This window comes from Gadus macrocephalus, chromosome 18 (assembly GCF_031168955.1).
Source record: "Gadus macrocephalus chromosome 18, ASM3116895v1".
NCBI classification, from domain to species: domain Eukaryota; kingdom Metazoa; phylum Chordata; class Actinopteri; order Gadiformes; family Gadidae; genus Gadus; species Gadus macrocephalus.
In genome coordinates, this window is record NC_082399.1 from 20,703,095 (window position 1) to 20,714,544 (window position 11,450).

Consider the following 11,450-nt stretch of genomic DNA (forward strand, 5'->3'; position numbering starts at 1 on the left):
TATTTAAAATATTAAGCCTATTAATAATCATGGTTTACTATAGAATATACTCACTAATTTCTACCACACCCTGAGCTGCCTATACCCCTCAAAACGGTATACCAGAGGAAGCTGAACGCCAAGCGGCGGGCGGAGGCACAGCCGGGCACAACATACTCTTCCCGGGCCGGCGTGCCACAGGTGCAGAAGTGCAGGAAATGCGGCCAGCCGAGGCGGTGGGAGACCAGACACTCCCGCCACGGCAGAGAATTCTTCTGTTCTGTCGCGGCGGGTAAGCGTGTGGAGGACTGGCTGAGGGAGAAGAAGGAGCGGGACCAGGGAGCCCCGGACTGATGCACACTCTTGCCGGGGATGGTGTTGTACATAGTTCTTTTGTATATAGTTGTTTTTCTGTTGTGTATATAGTTATTTTGCAGTGTTAGTGTCTATAGTTATTTTGCAGTGTTAGTGTATATAGTTGTTTAGTGTGTGTATAGTTCTGTTTTGTTGGTTAATTACTAAGTGCATACACACACTGCCATATTTATTCATATAGCATATCACATATAACATAGCATATAACATAACATAGCATATAAATCCGTGGAGGACTGTTCACGACTCATTAATTCCTGATAATGGACACCTTGTCGGGCATTATCCCTTACATATATATATATATATATATATATGTATATATATATACTGTATATGAATGAATAATAAAATAAGTTTTCTCTTTCGACGGTACATGCTTGTCCCTTGTTTGTTTTTCTTCTTTAGCAAAAAGTCCACAAGAATAATAATTAATGGTTTATTTCAATAAAGTCATAACACTGACAGCAAATGGATTATAAATATATACATAAAGCAATAAGTTGACAATAAATGGTGTTCTTTTAATATAATACTCACAAGAATAATAATAAATGGTTTGTTTATTTCAATAAAGTCATAACACTGACAGCAAATGGGTTATAAAAATATATCATTGAAAGCAATAAGTTGACGACAATAACAAATGGCTTTATTTTAATATAAAAATGACAAGAATAACAAATGGTTTGTTTAATTCAATGAAAGCAAGTAATTGGTTTGACGGGGGTTCGATCCGACAATTTCGGCTTCTCCGTCGTCGTCGTCGTCGCTGATTGGTGGGTCGTCAAAAAAAACTTTCTTTATCGACTGCGAGGGGGCGGGCTTTTTCAAAACAGAGAGGAATGCGAGGTGTCCCATAACGTGGATGAGAAACGTTCTTCCCTTTATTTATCCGACAGAAAAGTGGAAAAAACCCACCTCACTCATCGCGTCGATAAAGAACTTTTTTTTTTCACGACCCAGCAATCAGCGAACGACAACAGAGACACCCAAAGCGTCGGATCGAATCCCCGTGATATCAACGCTTTTGACCGGCCGTTCTCGTCGGAAATGAAGACGAGAACCCTTTGTTATGTTATAATTATTATTACATTACAATATGCAAAATATGACAGACCAAATGCACTTATTGTGAATTTTATTTTCTTGTCTTGTTACTTATAGACCTGAATTGCATCCTTGTCCAATAGGTGGCGCTCTCGAATAAAGTCTGTAGAGTGTGGTGTGGGGAGGGGGGTCTTGACCTTGGTAACCGTTTTGTATTTATTTAGAATGACATCGTATTTACTCAACGGTTGCTAAGTTATACTTTATGTCCAATAGGGGGCGCTCTCGAATAATGTTTGTAGAGTGTGGTGTGGGGAGGGTGGCCTTGACCTTGGTGACCATTTTGTATTTGTTTAGAATGATATTGTTACGTATTTTAAGCACATAAGCTGCCCCCACATGGCCGCTGGGAAGCAGGATCGAACACACAAGCTGCATAACCCTCACATAGCCACTAGGAAGCAGGATCAAACACATAAGCTGCAATAACTACTCCAGCCACAGATGGCAGCACCTTTAGACAAGCGTGGAGGGAGGAACTATTACGTCGCACCGGCCACGCCCACTTGACCCTATCAAGCTCGACAGAGAGATTGGAGTGCAGAACTGTTAGCCAGACCCGCAGAGAGCCTGGGGCTCGAAGTAGCTCTACGGTATTTCTCTCACACGCGTTAGATACAATTCCCTCCCTTCTGCTTCATAGTTACCGTACCAAAATTAACCAACGAAGACGGAGGACTACTCTGAGGTAAGTTTTTTGCTTTATTCAAAACTAAACAATGTTAAAATACCTGGTACTATGCTGTGTATGAGGTGCAGGTTATTTTGTAATTGTTTTAGCATTTCCTGGGGTTGTGCGGTGTATGGAACACAGGAATTTGCCAATTTAAAAAAATATTGCCCACATTAGGGACTAGGCCGAGGGTGCACCGGGACCTAGTATTTACGCCTTTTAGCCAGTTTCAAATTTCTCGCACCCTAGCCTACATTAGTGGCTATGCCGAGGGTTCACCGGGACTAAAAAAGTCTGCTGGGGCTAGAGCTATCCTAGGGTGGTCTTGGAATTCCCACGCCCCGCTGTTTGCCCGAGCTAGGTCCAAAAAAACGTTTTTGAAAAGTGGTAAGTTGCCCTTAACCTAACCCATTAGCAAACGACTCAAAATGGCCTAAAACTTGCTCCGAGACACTTTCTGTGGGAACTTTTTTTGACTCCGCACTTGGTCAGATTTTCACAAAATCGTACATGGGGGGGGGTGGGGGGGGGGGGGTCAATGGCAGCTATATGAAGGAAGTTAGCTAGAACTCCAAAACTTTGCACACCTGTCTAAGGAGCCTAGAGCACCTTCCACACCAAATATCGTTAATATCCCTTTTTCCCTCGCCGAGTGGCACAAATTTTTCCCTTGCCGAGTGGCACAAATTTGAACATTTCAAATTAAATTTTCTATACCAAAACAAGCCACCAGGTGGCCAGAACTTGCCGCAGACGTAGCCCTGATCCATAGCTACCACCCCATAGGGTTCATATTCCCACGCCCCTCTCCCTGTTCCCATGGCAACGCTTTTAGGTGTTTTCCAATGTTAAAAAAAGTTGCCACTAGGGGCACCAAATTCCCTCCCTTCTGCTTCATAGTTACCGTAACAAAATGAACCAACGAAGACGGAGGACTACTCTAAGGTAAGTTTTTTGCTTTATTCAAAACGAAACAATGTTAAAATACCTGGTACTATGCTGTGTAGACTCAGTGGAGTTAGTGCTACCGGAAACTCGACTGAACGACTCGCAAACGACTCCTCGTGGCGAACTGAATCACGCAAACTGGGTCACGGAAACGAATCATTAAATCCCCCACTGGTAAGTTGCCCTTAACCTAACCCTAACCCATTAGCAAATGACTCAAAATGGCCTAAAACGTGCTCCTAGACACTTTCTGTGTGAACTTTTTTTGACTCCACACGTGGTCAAATTTTCACAAGATTTTACATGCGGGGGGTCAATGGCAGCTATATGAAGGAAGTTGGCTAGAACTCCAAAACTTTGAATTAAAACTTAAGAGATAGAACGCTTCACGAATTTGCGTGTCATCCTTGCGCCACCGGAATGTCGTTGTGCTCTACACTTGTGTTTCACTTGTTTCACTTGCTCCCCCGCCCTCCCCCGCCCTGGCAGAAAAAACACTCCTGTCTGATTGGTCTGTTTCATTTACTGGGCCAAAACCACGCATGGTTTGATTGGACTGTTTAATTTGCGTCCTGAGGCGTGATTGGCTGCCGGCGGGGAGCGCAAGTTATCATAAACCCCTCCAGCCGAAAAATCTCCATTACTTTGACAGTTTTCAACGTCACTAGTTTTCCTTCACTACCATCACGTAAGTAAATGACTAGAATCGTGGAAACTGCATTAAAATGTGAATAGACGACTCGGTTATATGCTATAGACCATAGTGTGTATGTGGTATAAAGGCTGGGACGAATTTTGAATTATAAATAAGTAAAACGAATTGTTGAAAGTACGGAGCTTCCCGCTTCCCATTCAAACGCATTGCGCGACGGTTAGCCTTCTCAACGAGTGCTGCTGGTAAATCGTGAAAAATGCATAAAAATTTGCCCCGCCGATGGGGGTAAGCTGATGGGCGCTGGCCTATACAAGACCGTGCGGAGGGTCTTGGACAGGAGCGGGTGGTATTACATGGCCACAGAGTGCCTTCAGTGCCCCTCCTGCGGCAAGAAGGTGGCGGGCTGGTCGCAGGACATCCTGGAGCAGCTGGACGTTGCTCACCGCGAGGAATTCCCGGCCGTTCTGACCTACAAGTATGTCACTTTTAGTCATTCTGCGTTTACCCAGCGTTTTGTCGCTCGTGGTTAACTACGGTTAACTGTCTGTGTTCTCTGTTTCCAGGTTGTCCTGCGACAGAGCGGTGATAGCGATGCTCAAGGAGCGCACCTTGGGCAACGGCGTCTCTCGCCTCCGTGCCTCCCTGGTGGAGCAGCACTCCAGGGACTGGATGCAGCGCTCCATCGCCTACCTGTCGGTGCTCCGCAAGCTGAGGGGACCCGGAGCGGCCCGGAAGGACGACGTGTCCCTGCCGACCTTCGTCAAGGTGCCCGGGCTCACCTGGTTTGGTCGGGTGTACGTGCTGGAGGCCGTGACCAGGCTGGACGAGACCAAGGCCAGGGTGACGTCGATCTTCGGCGACATCCTAAAGATGGACTCCACCAAGAAGGTGAGGTTTCTCTCTCCGTGTGCTGTCGCCTCGTATGACGTCTGTGTGCCGTCCGTCCGTCCGTGTGTCTTAACGTGTGTTTGTGTCTTGCAGATCGCCAAAAAGCTCGCGGGCGCCGCCGCCGGGTCTGCCGCCTGGATGACCAACGTTGGCAACGAGTACGGGCAGGTGCTCGTGTCCGTTCTCACCTCGGCCGAGGGGGAGGGACTGACCAACATGGCGGCCGGCCTGATGCGGCGGTACCGCGAAGCCGGGAAGGCCCCTCCGAGGGTCCTGTATGTGGACCGGGACTGCTGTGCCGCCGTGGGCAATTCTGCCACGCACGGCATGTACCACGAGTGGCAGGAGCTGGTGGTGCGGCTGGACGTGTGGCACCTCATGCGGCGCTTCGCGAGGGGCGTCACCACCGACAGCCACCAGCTCTATGGACTCTTCATGGCCAGGCTGTCCTTCGCCATCTTCGAGTGGGACGGCGAGGACGTGCGGCGCCTGAAGGAGGCCAAGCAGTCCTCGGAGGGGAGGGACGCCCAGGTCACGCTGTCCGCCAAGGAGCTGGCTCGCCACTGTCGCCGCCGTACGAGGGGTGCGGCGGAGACGGAGCGGCTCATCCAGGAGGTGCTGGACGCCTTCTGGCATGTGACGGACACCATGGGCGTCCCTTTGATCGACCGCGCCCGCATGGAGGACATCTGGGGCACGCAGCGCCGCCACCTCGACTGCGTCCAGGACCCAGAGGGGGTGGAGCTGTACACCAAGACGGGAGAGATCACCAAGGGTGGTGTGAGGCTCCCCGTCTTCCGGTGCGCTCGCGGCTCCACCTCCCTCGAGTCCTTCCACCTGCACCAGTGCCGCTTCGTTCCGGGTAAATCTATTTCCACCGCGTTGACAAAGTTCTGTTTGTTTGTTTTCCTTTTTCACTAACTCTTCTCCCCCTCGTGTTTTATGTACAGGTACCACCTCGAGTGACGTCCACTATCAGGTGTACCTGCTGGAGGGCCTGGCTCGGTGGAACGAGGACCGCGGCAGGGCGGCAGTCGAGGGAGGACCGCGAGCGGCGCTGCGGTGCTACAGCGCCCGGCTGCAGCACAGCTTTAACGAGCTGGCCTCTGAGGTCAACGGGGTCCAGCCGGTCGACGACTTCACCCAGCCCAGAGAGTACACAGGTACATGGAGATTAGCGACAGAGTGTTTGCTGCGGCTGTTCTTGTGGCATCTGCTAATGTGTGTGTGTGTGTGTGTGTGTGTGTGTGTGTGTGTGTGTGTGTGTGTGTGTGTGTGTGTGTGTGTGTGTGTCTCTCTCTCTGCAGGGGAACTCTTGGGGGTGGAGTACCTCTACTCCCAGTCGGGCGCTGTGCTGCAGCCGGATCCCGACCCTCTGGATGGGGCCGAGGAGGAGGAAGAGGCCGCCGCCGATGACGGCTTCGAGGAGGTGGAGGAGCAGCCGGAGGAGGAGCCAGAGGAGATCCGTCTCCTGGCACACCACAGCGCCCTGCTCCAGGAGCCCTGCGGTGTGCTCCAGGTCGATGCCACCTTGGAATCGCCCCTTTCCGAGGTGGAGGAGCAGGAGGAGGAGGAGGAGAAAGTGAGTGGCAGTCGCCTGTCCACATTTCATATCGGCCGCGGTGTTTGCGTGCGGCGTCTCATCGTGTGCCGTGTGTGCGTTTTCTTTCAGGACGTCGTCGGGCCGGACGGTCAGCCCGGGTACCACCACGCGGTGGCCCTGGCCCACGGCCTCGTGGAGCTGCGTCACCACGCCTTCGTCACCGCCCGTCAGACCAGAGGCATCATCGCTCTCTGGGAGAGGCTGACGGAGCGGGACAAGGCGCCGGTGACCTTCACCCCCCGCCACCAGGACCGGCTGGCTAAAGGTCGGTTCAAGACCAGCAACCGCCACCAGGACCGGCTGGCTAAAGGTCGGTTCAAGACCAGCAACCGCCACGCCCACATCCCGGGAGTGGACAGTGTGAAGCGGTAAGCAGTGCATTAACAATTTCCTTCAATCTTTTTTTTTTTAACAGCCCCCTATAATCAGTAACTAACACGCTCTCTCTCTACAGTGTCGTCGTGGGTAAGGGTGCAGGAGCGGCACAGTACCCAAACCTCAGCAGGGTCGTCGAGGCCATCATGTTGGAGCTGTGCCGCGTCCACAGCAGCGACGCCAAGACCATCGCCGGGGCACGCCTCAACCGCTGGGGTGCCGTCATGAGGGATTACAAATTGATCCAGGACAACGTGGTCAACTGTCCTGCCCTCATGGCGAGCACCCGCATCATGCTATACGACGTGAACCAGCGGACCCAGTCCATGTGGTAAGTCCATATACTTTGGCTCGCAGAACTGATGTGTGTGTGTGTGTTTGTCGTCGTGATTGATATCTTTGTCGTCATAATTAACGCATTGTTTCTATTTCTTGAAAGGCAAAACACCAGGGAAAAACACATGATGAGGGACACCCTCTCCCTCGCAGTCCCGGGGCCCAGCGCTCCCCAGACTGCAGCGGAGCCCCTGTCGGCCCCACGGACTCTGCTGCAGCAGCCCCAGCAGCCAGACCAGCCCCTCCAGCACCACCTGCCCGCGGATGCCTCTGGTCTGGCGGCAACAATCAGAGGGCCGCTGGCCCCGGAGCTCTACGACCTCGTGGTGGAGCAGCAGAGTGCCACCGCCACCCCGGACCTCAGCCCGCTCTCAGCCGCCGCCACCGCTCCAGCCATTGCCGCTCCGGCCGTCGCCAATGCTGGAGCCATGTCCCGCACCACTGCCTGGAGGCACAGGGTCCTGGAGGAGAAGGAGCGTCGTGCCTGGGAGCTAGGGGTCTACCTCAAGCCCCTTAAAAAGGTTTCGGGCTTTACCTGCAAGCGCTGTGGCCAGCACAAGACCAGGGAGAACGGCCACAGCCGCTACAAGCGGGATACCTTTTGCGCCCGGGCCGACGGGGGAACGGTGGAGCAGTGGCGCCGTGATCGGCTGGCCAGAGACCGCGAGGCCCCCCCCCCGCCGCCACCCTGACATTCTCTCTCCCCCCCCCCCCCCCCCCCCCCAGCAGCAGTGTGGAGCTGGCTGTGTAGAGGGACCACCAGCCATTGTAAATTATGTATATATATATATATATATATATAAACAGCCTACCGTTACCGAAAGACTCTGTGTCGTTTGTGTGGAAGAAAGAACGATTTTTGCTCAAATCACATCACAAAAAGAAAACACACCTTAAAAGCTGGTTGAAAAAAAGCCATTCTTTATTAAACAATGTAATATATATAATATATGATATAATATACAATATAAATTAACAACACATAAAAGAGGGTTGCTAAAAGTCCTTTTTTCCAGATCATGCATGCGCATCCATTAATTTCTGCTACCTTTTTGGCTGTCCGAGTATTTTCCTTAAATCATGTCTTTAACTGCCACACATACACACACACACACACAACACTTCAAACAGCATGATGGACACACACACATCTATCATGACAGTAGCAGTGGGAAATAGAACTGAAGCGCAGAGAGCCCCCCCCCCCCCCGAGTTCATTTCACACCTCCAACTTGGACTCTTTTGTCTATCAGGATGACTGATCAAGCTAAGACAAAAGATCAGACAGGGCAGCTGGCCTCGGGAAAGTCTCCCGTGTGCAGGTGAAGGTGAAGGTCCACCCCCTTCCCGTACAAGGTTCAAATAGGACTGCAGGAGATGCCTCTAAACCACACTACGATGGAAGCCACTAACAGCAACCTCGGAGCGCAGCCTGAGCCAGAGGCCGTGGAACCAGAAGGTGTGTATCTAACTTGCTAAATGTGTGTGTGTGTGTGTGTGTGTGTGTGTGTGTGCACATCCATCCATTTCATTTGACCTAGACTAAAAGAGTTCTATATTGCCTTGTGTTCGACAGCGTCCGACAGCGCTGCTGCTGCTGCTCCTCCTCCTCCAACAAAGAGGAAAAGGAAGCACAGGGGGACACCACACAGGGTTACCCTGTGCCGCCACAAGTCTCGCCTAAGGCAGGACACCCGGGTGCTGGAGGAGCAAAAGGGGAAGCCCCAATGCCAGCCGGGGGACCCCTGCCCCATGTGCGCCCAACCCAGGACCCTGGACACGGGGCACGCGCTCTACAAGAGCAGTGCGTACTGCGAGTCGGAGGCGGGCCCTGGGGGCCTCACCGCTCGTGAGTGGCTCATCAGCCAACAGGCCCCGGAGGACGCCGGGAAGGTGCCCAGGACCACCCTCTGGAACATCGCCTGCAGGAAGGAGGGGCAGGTCGGCGGCTCCTCTTCCCCTGGGCGCAAACCGCACAAGCTGCGGATCTGCCAGCGGTGCCTCCAGCCTGCGCAGAAAGATTTTGGCCACAGCCGGTTCGACGGGGAGTACTTCTGCTCCCTCTACGCCGGCAAAGGAGTAGACCTGTGGCTGGCCGAGAGGAGGGACCGCAAGAGGCGAAAGCCAAAGAGGTGAATTGATTGTTTCTGAATGCGTTTCGAAGTAAACTGCTTGCATTTACCTAAAGAACTAAAATTCGATGTTGAAATCCGTTCACCAGGAAGCAGAGGAAGCAGCGGGAGGAGAGGAGGGCGAAGGGCCCGGTGTCAGCCCCTGGAGAGGAACACAGCCCCGGCAGAGTGTGAGGCTGCTCCTCCCCGGGAACCCCCCTCCTGTGTTGTGCATGTTTTTAATTTAATAAATCTATTTGAATTACACACGCTTGTCCCTTCTTTTTACTTTAAGCAACAAGTCCACAACAACAATGATAACAAACGTTTTTAGTTTAATAATAAAAAAGCAATACATTAGAAACAGTGTAAAAGCGTCTCGAAATAAAGCCATTCTTTAAGAAACAATCACATTGAAAATAAAGCCTTTAATAAACACATTGAAAATAAAGCCATTCTTTGAGAAACAATCACATTGAAAATAAAGCCTTTAATAAACACATTGAAAATAAAGCCATTCTTTAATAAACAAGGAATATATTGAAAATAAAGCCGCTCTTTGATAAACAATCAATACATCGAAAATAACGCCATTCTTTAATAAGCAATCACATTGAAAATAAAGCCTTCTTTGATAAACAATTGTGGCAACCCGGCGGCCCCAAACCCCTCAAGCCGGGCGGCCAGAGGGAGAGGCGGTGGATGGCGTATACCGCCGATGTCCACCAGCCGGAGCCCAAGAGGCCTCACCGACGGGAGTGACCTCCCCCTCCAGGGACGAGACCCGCCCGGCCGGAGAGACAATTGCCCTGGACACCACCGTGGCTCACCGAGTCACACGTATGATTTCTGATTTTCCCCTTCATTTAATGAATAAACGCCCTACCGGGCTTTTGAACGACTTGGCGTGTGTTGATTTCGGCGTGAGAGAGACGTTCCACACAATCGATACATTGAAAATAAAGCCGTTCTTTAATAAACAAGCAATACGTTGAAAATAAAGCCTCTCTTTGATAAACAAGCGACGCATTGCAATAACGGACACGGGTCGAATCAGACGAACGCTTGTTTATAAAGGCACCGGTCCCTCGACATGGGCTTTTCCACCCGTGTCCCGACCTGACCCTGTGCGTTCCGTTGCGTTCCGATCGTTCCGATTTCGGCCTCTGCTCAAAGCAGACGGTGCGTTCCAATTCCAACCCCGAACCGTCGGTTCGACCGGTTGGACCGGACGAATTCTCGGTCCGAGTTGCCCGCGGGGGCCGGGACCGGCCCGAGGAGCGGCGGCCGAAAGGGGGCGCCAAAGCGGGCCATGCTAATCTTCTCTGTATCGTTCCAATTTTAGTATATGTGAAACACGAGGTAACACATTTACGGAATGATCGTGGTTTTTATATGTACCTCTACTCACACAATGAATCTCTCTCTAATGGTTCGGTTTAATAAAAAAACACTGCAATACAATAAAATACATAGCAATAATAGATCAATACACCGGTCCAGTTATGGTGTCATTAGGATATTATGTACAAGAAATGCTCGGTTAAAAACAACCCAATCTTAACCCAACTGCTGGTTTAATATAGGACCGACCAAGCGTTGAGTTAGGATAACCCAACCAAATGGGTCGACGTTTTAACCAAACATGTTGGGTTACCCGTTTACCCAGACTGCTGGGTTATTTTAACAAAGCTATTGGTTATATTTACACCACAGTTGAGTTACTTTGCTAACCCAGTATTTTTGTTGTATTGACTACAGAATTGGGTTAACTAGTCAACAAGGTTGGGTTAAATGAATATAATTTATGAGTTAAAACAAATTGGCTATTTCTTCTTTATTTAATGTTATCACAATTCAGTGATGATCCTGAATACACTTACCCCCCCCCCCCCGAGATGTGGAGTCGGGCATCACATATGCTTCTGGCCGTAGCGGCTATGCACAGCAAAATCCAAAGTGTGCTCGGTGCAGGCCGTTTTCGGTGAATATATTTTGACAGGAAGGTGCTAGAGAAACGGTTAGGGTTAGGTACAAGCATTAAAGGAGACTCCGGGTGCACGGGCCATCATCATGCAACTCCCCGAGATCCTCGACACACTCCCAAATTAAAGCACAAAGGTTATGAAGTCCCCAATCTAGCGATCGTGAGACATTTTGGTCCGTTCTTTCTTTTTTCAGAAGCCTTTTTTCCGGGTCGCGTAGCTACGGACAAGAAGGGACTCGCCCCCAGTACCTTGGCATGCCCGATGGGCCTCCTGGTGGGCGTGTCTGGTGACGCCGTCCGCGGGAGGGGCAAAGGTCAGCCGGGCGCGGGTGGAGCCAAGGGGGGTGACGGCGGGGGCAGCGTCCCGACGAGCGGAGGTCTCGGCAAACGCACAGGGGGGTGTCGTAGTC

The 11,450-nt window shown here is 51.1% G+C and overlaps 1 protein-coding gene, 1 long non-coding RNA gene and 1 pseudogene across 2 annotated transcripts; 1 reads left to right on the top strand and 2 right to left on the bottom strand.

Annotated features, from left to right (window-relative positions):
- Positions 1-2,213: 2,213 nt before the first annotated feature.
- On the bottom strand, positions 2,214-3,580 carry LOC132446533 (uncharacterized). The gene is made up of 2 exons (XR_009522908.1): positions 3,276-3,580; positions 2,214-2,540 (listed from the first exon to the last, which is right to left on the bottom strand). It is a non-coding gene; the product is annotated as an uncharacterized LOC132446533 (long non-coding RNA).
- A 435-nt stretch (positions 3,581-4,015) lies between these two features.
- Positions 4,016-7,647, top strand: LOC132446485 (uncharacterized). The gene is made up of 8 exons (XM_060036804.1): positions 4,016-4,215; positions 4,304-4,628; positions 4,722-5,490; positions 5,579-5,791; positions 5,936-6,496; positions 6,542-6,599; positions 6,686-6,937; positions 7,046-7,647. The coding sequence occupies exons 1-8, from the start codon at positions 4,034-4,036 to the stop codon at positions 7,632-7,634; spliced, it is 2,949 nt and encodes a 982-aa protein (XP_059892787.1). The 5' UTR covers positions 4,016-4,033; the 3' UTR covers positions 7,635-7,647.
- A 2,713-nt stretch (positions 7,648-10,360) lies between these two features.
- On the bottom strand, positions 10,361-10,422 carry LOC132447117 (U6 spliceosomal RNA; annotated as a pseudogene).
- Between the last annotated feature and the right edge of the window lie 1,028 nt (positions 10,423-11,450).